Here is a 16,871-nt window from a genome sequence, read left to right on the forward strand (position 1 = left end):
GATCGGGATTTGGGTGGAAAGAGATTAAAGATGAGTTACTTTTAGTCCTGTTTTCATTAGTGGTTGTTAGTCTTAAAAAGAGCTTTTAGATGACAACTGTATAATCATATTAAAGGCAAAGAGGTGTGGGGACAGGGACACTGTAGAAGGAATAAAGTTCAATTTCGGGTGTTTATGTCATTTCTGAGTAAATCCTCACACATGTTCCACAGAAAAAGGCTGTAAGTCATTGTGCAGGCGGTGGAGCTGGAGAGCCCTTCTAGGGAGTAAGGACAGTAACAATTTATTGAACACCACACAGAATTTTATCTTACCAACTCGAATACTAGCAAATAGTAGTAGTTACCTCAGGGCTGTAAGGGACTTTCTTGTTCTACTGGGTGCACTTGTCTATTACTTAAATTTGTTACGACGAACATCTATTCTGTAATGAAAAATTTTTTCTCTAGCAGGTAAGTCAGACAGTTCACAGGAGAGCATTCTGTCAGTCTTTATAGTCATCCGCACCTTAAAGATGAAATCGTTCTTTGAATTCATCTCAATATGTGGATCAGACCGATCTGAGGACTAGAAGACAGACGGCGGATGTTATTTAGAAGTTGCAGTTGGGAGCACGCACAGACATTTTAATGAACTGCTGGATTGCCCCTGAGAGAGTCATTAGCTTTTGGAATTCCCTTCGTGCTTGTCAGGATGCACTGAAGAGAAGGAGCTTTGGTGCCAGCTTCCCTGAATTGAGGAGACGGGGCTGCCCTTTGCAGCAGCCACGTTGAGTCCCATTTGATGTGTGGCTTTGGGTCAGGGGTCAGGGGTGGGTGAAGGGCCTGCCGCTGCCACTAAGGTTCCACCAGGTCACCCACCACCGGTGCCCCCTTTTCTGTGTGCACTCCCTTTAATTCCTATTACAGTTACGTTTGTCAACAACTCGTGTTTAACTGTAAGGATACATTTTCCTTCAGAGACTCGGGCAAGCAAACACTTGTCCTCTTTTAAAGTTTATGATGCTAAAAATATATAGGATGCATTTGAATACTTGAGCTTTACACTGTTTCTGAATGATCCTGCTGTGATAAATGCTTTAGTGAACTAATTACCAATCCAAGAGAAATCAAAGAAGGAAGTGAAAATTCCCCAGATCATTCCTTTGATCCGAGAAGTATCTGGCCGGCCACAGAGGTGTCTGCGTGCGTGCGTGCGGGTGCCCGTCCCGCACGCCGCGCGCTCACGCAGCGCCCGTGCCCACTGGCGCCGCACGCTGGGGTCATGGGGGCGCCAGCCTCTGGAAGTCTGGGAGAATTTCAGCCACCTTCCGACGGAGTTGCTCTCGCCTTTCTTCTTTTATTCTTTCCTCCTTCATAAATTTTACAAACTTCTTCCATGTCTCCAGTGTGATCCAGAGAGTCCGCCTTTAAACAGAAAAGGAAAAAAAGTTAAACACTAAGGAAAAGTTGACTTTCCATCTGAAGTACATTAAAAACTGTAGAAGAATAATTCTTTGAATACAATGTTATATAAAAGATACGGAGATCAAAATTGGAATTTAGATGAACATGCTATGAAGAAAATAAAGCGGCGAAATAGGGTGGAGGGACTGATAGGTTATTTTTATTTTCCATCAGGCGGTCAGGGAAGCCCTCTGTGAGGTGACATTTGGGCAGAGCCCCCAGGGGCCCCTGAAGATGCAGGCCATGACACCCCCCGAGGTGATCTGATCACAGCCCGCGTCATGCTCAAGGCAGGACCAGTGGACCCACGGCTCCAGCAGCCAGAGCCCTCAAGGCCCAGACGCTGGAGAAGCAAATGCAGCACCACAGTTACAGGCACCGAGGCCCAGGGACTTAGACGGACAGACGTACTTTGTTGTACTGCACTTCGCAGATATGCTGCCTTTTTTATAAACTCAAGATTGCAGCGGCAACCCTGCACTGAGCAAGTCTGTCGGGGCCACTTCTCCCAACAGTATCTGCTTACTTTGTGTTTCTGTGTGGCATTTTGGTAACTCTCACAATATTTCAAAAATTTTTGTTATCATGGTATTTGTTACAATGATCTGGGATCAGTGACCTTTGATGTGAACATTGTAACTGTTTGGGGCACCACGAACCATGCCCAAATGAGACAGCAGACTTAACTGATAAATGAATGTGTGTGTTCTGACCGCTCGACTAGCTGGTCCATCTCTCTCCCTCTCCTCAGGCCTGAGGCACAACGATACTGAAATTAGGTGAGTTAATAAGCCTGTGCTGGCTTCCGTGTGTTCAAGTGAAAGGAAGAGTCACACGTCTCTCACTTTAAATCGAAAGCTAGAAATGATTAAGCTTAGTGAGGAAGGCATGTCAAAAGCCAAGACAGGCCAAAAGCTAGGCATCTTTTGCCAAAAAGCCAAATTGTGACTGCAAAGGAAAAGTTCTTGAAGGAAATTAAAAGTGCTAGTCCAGTGAACACACAAGTACTAAGAAAGCAAAACAGCTTTATTGCCGATATGGAGAAAGTCTGAATAGTCTGGATAGAGGATCAAACCATCCATGACATTCTCTTCAGCCAAAGTTGAATCCAGAGCAAGGCCCTAACTCTCTTCAATTCTAGGAAGACTGAGAGATGAAGAAACTGCAGAAAAGTTGGAAGCTAGCGGAGGTGGCTCATGAGGTTTAAGGAAATAACCATCTCTACAACATAAAAGCCTGAAGGGGAAGCAGCAGATGCTGATGGAGAAGCTCCAGCACGTTCTCCAGAAGATCCAGCCAAGATCATTCGTGAAGGTGGCTACACTGAACAATGGGTTTTCAATGTAGATGAAACAGTCTTACTGTGGAAGATGATGCCATTCTAGGACTTTTTTAGAGAGGAGAAGTCAGTGCCTGGCTTCAAAGCTTCAAAGGACAGGCTGACTCTCTTGTCAGGGACTAAGGCAGCTGGTGACTTGAAGTTGAAGCCAGTGCTCCTTGACCATTCCAAAAATCAGGGCCCTTAAGAATTCTGCTAACTCCACTCTGCCTGTGTTCTGTAAATGGGGCAACAAAGCCTGGATGACAGCACATTTATTCACAGCATGGTTTACTGAATATCTTAAGCTCACTGTTGAGATCTGTTCCTCAGAAAAAAAGATTCCTTGCAAAATGTGACTGCTCACTGACAATGCACTTGGTCACCCAAGAGCTCTGATGGAGACGGACAACGAAATAAATGTTTTTATGCCTGCTAGCACAACGTCCATTCTGCAGGCCATGGATCAAGGAGTCATTTTGACTTTCAAATCTTTATCATTTAAGAAATATATTTCTTAGGGCTATACCTCTCATATATAGTGAATCTTCTGATGGATCTGGGCAAAGTAAATTGAAAACCTTCTGGAAAAGATTCACCATTCACCATTCATTAAGAATATTCATGATTCACGGGAAGAGGTCAAAATATCAACATTCACAGGAGTGTGGAAGAAGTTGATTTCAACCCTCATGGGTTGTGGGGTTTGAGACTGGAGTGGAGGAAGTGCAGATGTGGGGGAAACAGCAGGAGAACTAGAATTAAAAGTGGAGCCTGAAGATGGGACTGAACTGCTGCGATCTCGTGATAAAACTTGAATGGATGAATGGCTGCTTCTTACGGATGAGCAAAGAAAGTGGTTTCTTGGGATGGGATCTACTGGTGAAGATGCTGTGAAGACTGTTGAAATGACAACAAAGAATTTAGAATATGACATAAACTTAGTTGATAAAACAGCAACAGAGGATGAGAGGATCGACTCCAATTTTAAAGGAAGTTCCACTGCGGGTAAAATGCTACCAAACAGTATCATATGCTGCAGAGAAACTGTGAAAGGAAGAGTCAGTTGGTGCCGTAAGCTTCATTGTTGTCCTTTTTAAGAAATTGCTGCAGCCACCTCAACCTTCAGCAACCACCATCCTAATCAGTCAGCAGCCATTACCATCAAGGCAAGACCTTCTACCAGCAAAAAGATTATGACTCCTGAAAGCTCAGATGATGGTTAACCTTTTTAGGAAGAAAGTATTTTTAAATTAAGGTATGTACTTTTTTTTTTTAAACATAATTCTGCACATTTAATAGTATCGTATGAACATAACTTTTGTAAGTACTGGGAAATAAAAATTCGACTAATTACGATATTTGCTTCATTGCAGTGGTCTCCGAGGTGTGCTTGTGTATATTGTTTAAAAAGGCCACTGGTAACATCACCTCCAACAACGAACACCACCACTCTTGAATCTTAGTTGAGAAGGGATTACCCTAGTGTCAGGTTCTGGAATCATGGTTCTGGAGGATCACAAGTTGAAGTGAGGATCGTCTGCGGTCAGAGGGGAGAGATGCAATGGCCTCCTAGGATAACACAACTACCTGCACACTGGGGATGTGAAGGTGAGCCGGACAGTCTCTGCCCACAGAGGGACTTACCCTGGTGAACAGATCGCTTCAAGGCAGTGAGGAGCCATCATGGTGCAGATAAGCACCAGTTCCTTCCCCAGTCTGGTGGTGAGGGACAGCACAAGTTTTTGAAAGAGATTATCTGAATTTTTGTCAGACAAAAGGCTTTTCTAGAAGGGGCCATGTCTTGAGTAAAGGCAAGAGGCAAGAAGAGCATGGTGTGTGTAAGGAATTATAAGCAGAGTTATGTTGCTGAAACAAAAATGCAGAGTAGCTAAGTTTGTATTTTCAGAACTCGAGGCACAGATGGGATTTATTCTAGCTTCTTGACCTTCTCATGAAACCCTGGAATGCATCACAGTCCCCATTAACTTTATGGCTGATGGCTGTTTGCTGTTTGCTAATGTTGGTTTTCATTGGTGGAAGTTAACAGAAAGGCTGCAAGGAGTGCAGCTGCTTCATTTGCTTTCTTCCTTCGTCCATCCAGGCCTCCACTTAGAGCCGCCCGGCCTCGGCTGTCTCTCCGCTCCGGCCTCGCCCGTCTCCCACTCTTACCTCCGTTCACATCTCTCTCCTGGCTACCCTCCCACTTTGACTTCCACGTTTCGTCTCCTACTGTTTTTCCCCTAATGGAAATGCTCTGTCCCCTTGGAGGAAATCCTCCTGGACCATCATTGCCTGCAAATATTTATCTTTCTTTCTTCCGAACTCCTACAGCACGTGGTCACAGTCACTGGTTTGGTACTTACTTACAGTATGTAAGGTGTGCATCTAATCTGTTACATTTCTGCGGAATTATGAGAGCCAGACACCACGTTATTAGGTCCTTTTTATGCTTGGCAAATAGGACTTGAGAGATGACCTGTGAATGTATTATGTAATAAATGTGATTTAAGTCACAATATAAGAGGTCCACAAACTCCTTGACATTTTATGTAACACTGTATGGGATGTGCATAGGTGCATTTTGGGGGTATAGGTGTGTGACTCATTACCATGAAGAGGCCTGACTCCAAAATGCTTCAGAACTATAGTACTGAGGCAATACTGAAAGTATGACTTCCTTGTCGCTTGTTACAGTCTTTGTTTTAAACTCCTTTGTCTGACGTAAGTATTGCTACCCGGTTTTCTTGTCACTTTCGTTTGTGAGATAACTGTGTCTCCATCCCCTCACTTTCAATCTGTAGGTGTCTTTAAGTCTGAAATGAGTCTCTTGCAGGCAGCATATAGATGGATCTTGCTTTGTTATCCATTCTGTCATCCTTTGTCTTTTGACTGGAGCATGTCCGTTACATTAAAAGTAATTATTGATAGGTATGTGCTTACTGCCATTATTTTATGGTTGTTTTGTAGTTCTTTGTTCCTTTCTTCTCTTGTTCTTATCTCATGGTTTGCTGGCTTTCTTTAGTGATATACTTGGATTCCTCTCTATTTTTTACATATCTGTTACAGGTTTTTGATTTGTGGTTACCATTAGGTTTATATGTAACATCTTCTACTACATGTAGCAGTCTATACTAAGTTGCTGGTTGCTTAAGTTTGAAGTTATAAAGGCACTAAACTTTTACTCCCTGCTCCCCTCAACTACCATGTTTTATGTCAATGGTGTCATATTTTATATTCTTTTATTTTGTGAATCTCTTGACCGATTTTTATAGATATACTTAACTTTACTGCTTTTGTGCTTCCTGCTTTTCTTACTCCTGCTTATGGTCTTTCCTTTCCACTCAAAGAATCCCCTTTAACATTTTTTGTAAGGCTGGTTTAGTGGTGATGAATTTCTTTAATTTTTTTCTGGGAAACTATGTCTCCTATTCTGAAAGATAGCCTTGCTGGATAGAATATTTGTGGTTGCAGATTTTTTTCTTTCAGCACTTTGTCACTCCCTTCTGCAACGTTGCTGAAAATATCAGCTGATAGCCTTATGGGGTTTCCCTTGTATGTAACTGTTTTCTCTTGCTGCTTTAAAAACTCTTTATCACTACCTTTTTGCCATTTTAATTACCATGTGTTTTGGTGTAAAAAGAGACAAGGACACTACATAATCATAAAGGGAACAATCTAACAAGAAGATATAATAATTGTAAATAACTATGTACCCATCATGAGAGCACCCAAATACATAAAGCAGCTAATAAACATAAAGGAAGTAATCGATAGTAATACGATAACAGTAGGACACTTTAACATCCCATTTATATCAGTGGATAGATCATCCAAACAGAAAATCAACAAGGAAACAATAGCTTGGAATGACACATTGGGCCAGATGGATCTAACAGACATATTCAGAACATTCCATCCTAAAACAGCAGAGTACACATTCTCTTCAAGTGCACATGGAACATTCTCAGAACAGATCAGATGTTAGGACACAAACCAGATCTCAACAAATCCAAAAAGATCAAAGTCATACCATGCATCTTTCCTGACCACAATATTATGAAACTAGAAATCATCCATAAGAAAAAAATCTGGAAATAACACAAATATATGGAGGTTGAATAACATGCTACTGAACAATGAATGGGTCAACCAAGAAATCAAACAGGAAATCAAAAAATACATGGAGGCAAATGAAAATGAAAATACAGTGCTCCAAAATCTTTGGAATGTGGCCAGAGCTGTTCCAAGAGGGAAGTTTACAGCAACACAGACCTACCTCAAGAAGCAAGAAAAACCTCAAACCTAACCTTACACCTAAAGAAGCTAGAAAAAGAACAAACAAAACCCCAAACCAGTAGAAGGAAGGAAATAATAAAGACTAGAACAGAAATAAACGAAATCAAAGCTAAAAATAAAATAAAAACAAAACAAAACAAAAACACCCCATGATAGAACAGATCAATGAAACCAGGAGCTGGTTCTTTGAAAAGATCAATAAAATTGATAAACTTGTAGCCAGAATCATCAACAAAAAAAGAGGACTCAGAAATGAAAGAGGAGAAATAATAACCAACACCACAGAAATACAAAGGATTGTAAGAGAATATTATGAAAAGCTATATGCCAACAATTGGACAACCTAGAAGAAATGGATAAATTCCTAGAAACATATAACCTCCCAAAACTGAATCGAAGAAATAGAAAATTTGAACAGACCAGTTACCAACAATGAAATTGGATCAGTAACCACAAAACTCCCAACAAACAAAAGTCCAGGGCAGATGGCTTCACAGGTGAGTTTGACCAAACATTTAAAGAGGAGTTAAGACCTATTCTTCTCAAACTATTCCAAAAAATAGTAGAGGAAGGAAAGCTTCCAAATTCCTTCTGTGAGGCCAGCATTACCCTGATACCAAAACCAGACAAAGACACTACAAAAAAGGAGTGCTCAGTCCATTAAGCATCTGACTCTTGATCTCAGGGTCGTGAGTTCAACCTCTGCACTGGCCTCCACGCTGGGCTGGAGCCTACTTCAGACAAACAAACAAACAAACAAAAAGATACTACTAAAAAGACACCTACAGGCCAATATCTCTAATGAACATAGACACAAAAATCCTCAACAAAATACTAGTAAACCTAATCCAGCAATACATTAAAAAAATCACTCACTACAATCAAGTGGGATTTATTCCTGGGATGCAAGGCTGGTTCAATATTCACAAATCAATCTATGTGATACATTAACAAGAGAAAGGATTAAAAACCACATGATCATTTCAGTAGATGCAGAAAAAGCATTGGACAGTGTACAACATCCATTCATGATAAAAACTCTCTACAAAGTAGGTTTAGAGAACATACCTTAACATAATAGAGGCCAGACATGAAAGAAAGGGAGGAAGGAAAGAGAGAGAAAGAACAAAAGGCCATACATGAAAAACCCACAGCTAACATCATACTCGGTGAAAGATGGAGTGCTTTCACCCTAAATCAGGAACAAGACAAAAGGATGCCCAATCCCACCATTTTTATTCAACATAATACTGGAAGTCTTAGCTATAGCAATCAGACAAGAAAAAGGAATAAAAATCATCCAAATTGGTAAGGAAGAAGGTAAAACTTTCACTATTTGCAGATGACATGATACTATCTATAGAAAACCCTAAAGACTCTACCAAAAAATTAGTAGAAGTGAGAAATGAATTCATAAGGTTGCAGGATACAAATTCAATATCAGAAATCCACTGCATCTCTATACACCAGTAATGAAGTAGCAGAAAGAGAAATTAAGAAAACAATTCCATTTATAAGTGCACCAAAAATACTAAAATACCTACTAATAACTTTAAGGAGGTGAAAGACCTGTACTCTGAAAATTATAAAACAGTGATGAGAGAAATGGAAGATGCCACACGCAAATGGACAGATACTCCAAGCTCAGAGATTGGGAGAGCAGGTACTGTTAAAATGTCCACGCAAGTCAGTTAATCTACAGATTTAATGCAATGCCTATCAAAATACCAACAGCATTTTTCACAGAACTAGAATAATCCTAAAATTTGTATAGAACCACAAAAAACTCCGAACAGTGAAAGCAGTCTTGAAAAAGAACAAAACTAGAGGCATCACAATCCCAGATTTCAAGATCTACTACAAAGCTGTGGTAATCAAAACAGAATGGCACTGGCAGAAATGGAACAATCTCATCAAGGGAACAGAATAGAGAGTTCAGAAATAAACCTATGATTATATGGGCAATTAATCTTCAACAAAGGAGGTAAGAATATGCAATGGGAAAAGGACAGTCTGTTCACCAAATGTGTTGGGTAAAGAAAGAAACTGGACCACCTTCTTAAACCATACAAAAAACTCAACATGGATTAAAGACCTAAATGTGAGAACCAAAACCATGAAAATCCTAAAAGAGAATATAGGCAGTCATTTCTTGGACATCAGCCATAGCAACATTTTTCTAGATAGGTCTCCTAGGGCAAGGGAAACAAAAGCAAAAATAAACTATTGGGACTACATCAAAATAAAAAGCTTCTGCAAAGGAAACAATCAACAAAACAGAAAACCTACAAAATGGAGAAAATACTTGCAAATAATATATCCAATAAGGGGTCAGTATCCAAAATAAAGAACTTATACAACTCAACACAAAAAAATGATCCAATTAAAAAATGGGCAGAAGACATGAAGACATATTTCTCCAGAGAAGACACACAGATGGCCAACCAGCACGTGAAAAGATGCTCAAAATCACTCATCATCAGGGAAATGCAAATCAAAACCCTAAGAAATAACAAGTGTTGGTAAGGCTGTGGAGAAAAAGGAACCCTTCTGCACTGTTGGTGGGAATGCAAACTGATGCAACTGCTGTGGAAAACAGTATGGAGATTCCTCAAAAAATTAAAAATAGAACTACCCTATGATTCAGTAATTCCACTGGGTATTTACTCAAAGAATATAAAAACACTAATTCGAAAAAATAGAAGCACCCCTATGTTTATTGAAGCATTATTTACAATAGCCACATATGGAAGCAACATGACAGAACAGATTGAGAAGATGTGGTACATACACACAATGGAATATTACTCAGCCATAAAAAGAATGCAGTCGTGCCATTTGCAACAACATGGATGGATCTAGAGGGTATAATGCTAAGTAAAATAAGTCAGAGAAAGACAAATACCATATGATTTCATTTATATGTGGAATTTATGAAATAAAGAAGAGACAAACAATAACAACAACAAAACCCAGACTCTTAAATTCAAAGAGCAAACTGGTGGTTGCCAGGGGAGAGAGGGTATGGGGATGGGCGACATAGGTGAGGGGATTAAGAGTGCACTTACTGTTCAAGAAACAAAACAGATGAACATAGGGGAAAGGAAGGAAAAATAAGATAAAAGCAGAGAGGGAGGCAATCCACAAGAGACTCTTAACTATAGGGAACAGAAGGTTGCTAGAGAGGAGGTGGGTGGGGGAATAAGGTATTTGGGTGATGGGCATTAAGGAGGGCACTTGATGTAGTGAGCACTGGGTGTTACATGCAATTGATAAATCACTGAACTCTACCCTTGAAACTAATAATACACCATATGTCAACTAAATTGAATTTAAATAGAAAGTTTAGCAAAAACTACACACTTATTCCCTTAAAGACTCACAGTGCACATTTAATATATTAAAGGCTCTGAGATTTTTCTAATAAACCCCTTTAATTTTCATTAAAAAAGTGCACTTGTTCTGAGCACTGAGTAGTGTAGAACTGTTGAATTCTATATTGTACACCCGAAACTAACACTGTGTATTAGTTATACTGGAATTAAAATAAAACAGTGAGGATAACAATAATAATAATTGCTCGGTCATGGAGATGTCATTTATCCAGTGCCATCACATATGTAAAACAAACAGAACAGTATCTATAGGATTAAAACAAAAATGTAAGTACTGGTTCATGCGATCGGAGCTGGACAAGCATACAGCTGAGCTCTGGCTGCAGAACCACACAGGAAGTACTGATGAGACACTTAGGTCTGGCTGAATCTCGTCGTCCTGTCAAGTATAAAATTCCAGATTTATAGAATTGTAAATCTATATATCATTATAAATTAACATATTGAGGAGTGATAATAAATCTGTAAGATTACACCTCATGTTCTTATTAGGATCATCTTTCTCAGTATTACTGCAATTTTAAGATGAGGCCTCACACTAATAAATGTCTGTCCTTCCTTCCCTTTCACCCACAGCTCTTCTAGCTAATATTCTTTCATTCATGTAACACTGAATAAGAACTTGAATATCAGTTTTTAAATGTTAAAGTTCCTTTTAAAAGACCCGTGACTAAATAATAGTGTCTCTCCTGTAAAAAAAATAGATCCATTCATTTATGTGCCAAGTATCTACTGTGCACCTGTACTGGGCATGATCCCCCCGAGAACACAGTAGTGAGCAAGATGTAGTGCTTCTGTGGGGGAGGGCAGATGACAAATGTGTAAACAGTGAAGTGTGTAATTTCAGAGAGTCTTCAATGCTATGAAGAAAACAGGGCAGGACAATGGACAGACAGAGATGTGGAGATGGGGTGGGCAGGGAGGCGCACTGATCCAGGTTGTGTGGAAGCTCTGAAGAAGGCACGAGGCCTTCTGAGGAACGCTAGGCCAGTGCGGCTGGCCATGGAGAATGGAGCAAAGACAAAGCCATGAAGTCTTGGCGATGCTTTTTTAAAAAAAATTTTTTTTAAAGTTTTTATTTATTGAGAGAGAAAGAGACAGAAAGAGAGAGAGTGCATGGGCGGGGCGGGGGGGGCGGGGAGGGAGCAGACTCCCCGCTGAGCAGGGAGCCCGATGCAGGGCTTGGCTGGATCCCAGGACACTGGGATCATGATCTGAGCGGAAGGTAGACAGACACCCAACTGAGTGAGCCACCCAGGCTCCCCTTGGTGATGCTTTTATATCAACTAGACACTGGCTGAGAATTTATTTCTTGTTGAGTGCATGGATTCCCACCCTGATTTCATAACTTCAGACCCTGAATAGGACCACTATCTTACTACTGTATGTTACAGTTTACAAATAAGACTGAATTAGAAAACTGGGGAAGGAGACGGGCTTCAGCAAGAAGAGAGTGGGTGGGAGTCCGAAAGCCTGACTCCGAGCCCAGGCTCCACCATTTGTTATCTGTGTACCTTGGGCAGTCGACCTGCTTGCAGCTTCAGTTTCCTTGCCTGAAAATGGAAAGACTGACACTGCCCCCCTCCTCTCTGGTGTGTGTGAAAGCCCTCTCTAGCTGTCCTGTGCCACACCAGGCAGCCGCCGCAGGGAGTCTTTCAGCTGAGAAACAGAAAGAAGATAAAGGTGGACAAACAGGATGTTTAACAACAACACTTGAACAATGACATTTGTTAAGCGAGGTACTATGTTACCTGTTTAGACTACCCTGTAGTCTTCTCAGCGCCATTTAAGATGGGTTCTGTTGTTATCCTTACTTTACAAAAAAGGAATGGGGAGGCTCCGAAAGGTTATTTGTCCAGGGTCACACAGACCCCGAGTCTTAAACTTCAACCTTCAAAGTGAAGCATTTATTCAAAGGCAAGTCCTCTGAGTACCCTCCCTCATTGCTTATTTTACTTCAGACCACATTAGAATCAACTTGCTTAGTGTCTTCTCAGCCCACAGATTTCAGTAACCTGTAAACAAGGGTGAGCAGGGTTTGCTGGTGGTGGGCACCTTAGCGGTAAGATAGGAACACTTATATAAAAGCCAGACATTCGCACAGGCACTTACACGCAAATGACAACAAAGCAACCAAAAGTTAATCTGGGACCCGCCCGGCTAGCTCAGTCGGTAGCGCATGAGACTCTTGGAAATTAATCTGGGTGTAGTGAGGAAGGGGTCACTTCTCCACCTAAACGACAGTCTTCCCCCCTCAGAGCCTGGAGGCTTATGGCCACCACTCGTGCTCATAAGCAATGACTACTGATCATCAAAACACAGATCATTTGTTTACTCTCAAAGGGAAGAATGTAATGAAATTTAGAACGTTTCTATCCAAAATACTTAAAATTAGAAAAGCAAGAATAAACGTATATAGAAGAGCTTATTCCCCAAGGACACTGGATTAAATGAGACATCACTGTATTATAAATATTAATACGGCATACACTATGATTCCACTTATATAAAGTTCCAAACCCAGCAACACAAAATTACAGCCTTGAAGGCTGCATCCTTAGGTCAAAGTGAAAAGAAACCCAAGGACGTGCTCATTATAAAAGTCAGGAGAGCAGTTTACCTTTGGGAGGGAAGGGCAGGGCTTGTAATTGGCAAGGAGCCCGTGGGGATTTCTAGGGGCCAGCAGTGTCCTATTTCTTGACCTCAGTGGTGGTGACATGGATGTCTACTTGACAGTAATTCATTAAGCTGTATCTGTATGATTTAAGCACTCTTCTATATTTGTGTTATTTTTCATAGTAAATGTTCACAATTGAACTTCAAAGAGAAACCTATGCGACTAATAAAGTACCGAGTACACTTTGCTCAGGTGTGTTTATGTATTTCTTATCATTTTACCCTCTGGACAGCCCTTGTAAAGGCAGGCATCCTCCTCCTCCCCATTTTAAGATGGGGACCCTGGAGTTCCAGGGGTTTCCACACAGTCAGTGGGTGAGCTGGGACTCTCCCTGCTGTCTGGTATCTTTGAGTGTCCAGCTCTCCCAGCCCCCACCTCATCTTTCAGCCATATGCTGGGCATAGAATACACTGCAGAACAGTTGTGAAGTCTGAATTTCCTCAGCGATCGCAACCTCACCTGTCATGACGCTCCACTGCAATCTCATACTTGCTCTGGGAATCGAGCTTGGCTTCCCCGACCACATTAAACCAGGCCCTGAATATCTTCTTCTGAAGAAAATGTACACGTAGTTTTCGTACTTCCTCCTCCACATGAGTCAGATACTGGGGGTGAGGACGGGAGGAGACATGAGACAAACAGTATCACAGACAAAGAATTAGAGCAAATAAACAGTACAAAAGAGAACTGCAACAAATATAAAAGAACAAAGGACACTGGGGGCATAAAGAGAAAAAGATAACATGGCAGCCAAGATAATATCCTTTGCAATGTATTAAAACAATGGAAGCAGAGGTGTGGAAACAGTTCTAAGCCTGAGGGGATAGGTTTCTAGTAAAATCACTTGAGCAATTATGGGACAAGAAACAAGAAATGAGTATAGAAACAAAAGCTATATAATGATACATTACAGTTTATAAACAGTTTATGGACACTTTGTGAAAAATGTTTTATACTAAGAATTGATTTGATGTTTTCATATTCATTTCAAAGCAAGGAACTGGACTATTCTATATTGTTCTTGCAAAAACAAAGGTTATGGACATCTGGATTGCATCTAACTTTCTTACACAGAATTGAGCAGAGACATGTATTTAAAGCTTCCTTCCCTGTGGCCTTACCTGTAGCCAGCTCCGGATAACTCTCCTAAGCAATATTTGGCAATAGAATTGATCAGCCCGGGCTGTGTTCCTAGACAGGATTTCTTGACTATACTGGAACCAGGACAGCAGGCATTTCCTCTGTAGAGCCAAACAGTGATGTTCTTTGGCCACCTGGACAATTTTTCAAATGAGAAAAGGAAATTATTCCTTATATGTTTAGTCATTTAAGGAAATATATATCACCTTGGCAAATGAGACTATAAACTACATGTAGGCAGTTATAGAGGGAATAATCTTAAGGACATTCAGGCTATGTCCTAAGAGCTTTGACTACTGACCCTATTTTATGGGAGTTTTAGATTCACATCACGCATAGTCTTTCAGCGCTGACTCCCCGAAGACCACAGTGATGGGCTGGTCATTAGGAAAATGGAGTAAACCTCCAAAGCCATTATTTCACTTGCATCAAGTTTGAAGTGCACTGATGATATTCTCAGTTTGTTCTCCTGGAGCTTGGACAGCAACTCCATAATAAACCTATTATGTACTTAACCACCATCTAATTGAGGAAATGCCAATTCTTTCAATTAGTTTTATAATATGAGCTGTCACCAGCATTGAAATTTAGACATTATCAATAAACCACAAAACCATTTGATAGGAAAATAACATGATGAATAATTTAATGTCTTACCAACTTAAAAGGTTCAGAGACCATCATTCTATCAAAATAAACATGTAACTCAGAGTTTATGAGTTTTAAAAGGTAACTGTTACACTCATTTAAGAGGCAGGAGGGAAAAACCCTTCTCTCTCAATCCTGCAGACAATTTCACATTTTTCTAAGCCTTGCCTAGCCACCCGGCACCGTGAACGGGAATGATGCGAGTGAATCTCTTGACAGTCCTATTTATCAGACACGATGACCATCCGGGAGGCCAGTGTGGCACCTGAGACTGCTTATGATTAAGTGAAGGACTGTAAAATGGGGAGATTATCCTGCATGATATGCCAGAGCCCCGAATGTAATCACAAGAATCCTTGTCAGAGGAAGGTGGGAGGGTTTCCACAGTACTCGTGACATGAAAGCAGAGAGCAGAGTGATTCGAGGAGGGGGCAGAGGGCAACAGGACGCAGGTGGCCACCAGAAGGTGAGAAAGGCACGGAGACAGATTCCACCCCCCTTGGAACCACCAGAAGGAACGTGCCCTGCTGACATTCTGACCTTGGTCCGGCATGTCCAGTGTTAAGTTAATAAATGTGTTATTTTAAGCTGCTAAGGTTGTGGTAATTTGTTGTAATAGCAATAGGAAGCAAATACACTGGTTATAAGCTAGAGAGGTGATTCCCAAAATGTGTTGCTCAGACCACTCAGAATCCCCTGGGCTACTGATTAAAAATGCAGATTCCCTAACACCAGCCAACAACTCAGACCTACTGAGAATACCTGGAGGTGGGACCAGGAACGTGTCTTTTTAAAAGTTCTCCAGATGAACAGAAAACAGGTTTTACGAACAGAAAATGCTGGTTTCAGATCTGTTTTCCTGTTTTTATTTTAATTGGGTTTTTCTATATTTAAAGCCTATAGTTGGTCACTTTGAGCTCAAACTCCTGTTTCTGCTTTTTATTCTAATAAATTAAAAAAATTTGATTTCGTTATTCACCCATAGATTCAATTTTGTTTCAGAATTTTATACCTTTTTAAAATTGTATTCAGTCAAAAACAAGGACCAAAAAAGAAGAGCTGATAGGAATATAAGAATGAATCTTTCCACTCCCTGTCTGCTTTTCCTTTATGTATTAATAAATGAACCCCCCCCAAATATACAAAAGCCAGATAACACAAACTAGAAGCATTCAGTTGGATAGCAAGTGATCTTTGTAGTAGTGTACTGCAAGAGGAAAATTTCAATTCAAATTTCATTTCCAGATTCATTCACTCAGAAGACTAGAGAGTGAGACCTGCCACTAGGAAAAAGCCACAGCAAAATAGCAATGGCTTGGGGCACAGATGGATCCTCTTGCCCTCAGGCCTGATCACCACAAATGGACTTCCTCACCAGTCCGGAATCCTCAGTAATTCCAGAACCAATGGTAAGGAGGCTGAAGACAAAAAATCAGGGACAGAGAAAAAATAATGGGAAGGGCATTTGGGGAAGGAGGAAGGAAGGAAGGAAGGAAGGAAGGAAGGAAGGAAGGAGGAAGGAAGGAAGGAAGGAAGGAAGGAAGGAAGGAAAAGTTAAGGAAAGAAAGAAAGAGGAAGGGAAGGAAGGGAAGGAAGGAGGGAGGGAGGGAGGAAGGAAGAAAGTGAAAACAGAAAGAGAACAAAGAGAATGAAGAATGAATAGGCAGGGAGCCTACCTCACGCTCACAGAGATATAACCTGCAGCATTACTCAGTTTAGTGGGACTCCTATGATATTTGGTTTTCATAACCCAAAATGCTAGTTTTACTTTTTAATACTAACCTGGCCAATGCGTAAGTAAGAGTGGTCATAACTAGAATAGATTACTGTGCTTATTTTTAAATAATTCTAAAAATAACATTTCATCTATTTTGAGCTTCTGATCATTTAGTTTAGAATGCCCTGTCCTTTCAAATAAATAAATAAAATCTTAAAAAAAAAAAAAAAAA

At 40.6% G+C, this 16,871-nt stretch overlaps 1 protein-coding gene across 3 annotated transcripts in view; it reads right to left on the reverse strand.

Moving 5' to 3' along the window:
* Positions 1-477: 477 nt before the first annotated feature.
* CCDC191 (coiled-coil domain containing 191) overlaps positions 478-16,871 on the reverse strand; it is an 81,562-nt gene continuing 65,168 nt past the window's right edge. For all 3 annotated transcript variants that reach the window (XM_040621258.1, XM_008708264.2, XM_040621259.1), the window contains 3 exons: positions 14,256-14,408; positions 13,594-13,739; positions 478-1,406 (listed from right to left, as the gene is read on the reverse strand). In XM_040621258.1, coding sequence (XP_040477192.1) covers positions 1,262-1,406; positions 13,594-13,739; positions 14,256-14,408 — 444 coding nt within the window. In that variant the 3' untranslated portion in view covers positions 478-1,261. The remainder of the gene's footprint in view (positions 1,407-13,593; positions 13,740-14,255; positions 14,409-16,871) is intronic.

The sequence above is a fragment of the Ursus maritimus genome, unplaced genomic scaffold (assembly GCF_017311325.1).
Source record: "Ursus maritimus isolate PB19 unplaced genomic scaffold, ASM1731132v1 scaffold_4, whole genome shotgun sequence".
In the NCBI taxonomy this organism is placed as follows: Eukaryota; Metazoa; Chordata; class Mammalia; order Carnivora; family Ursidae; genus Ursus; species Ursus maritimus.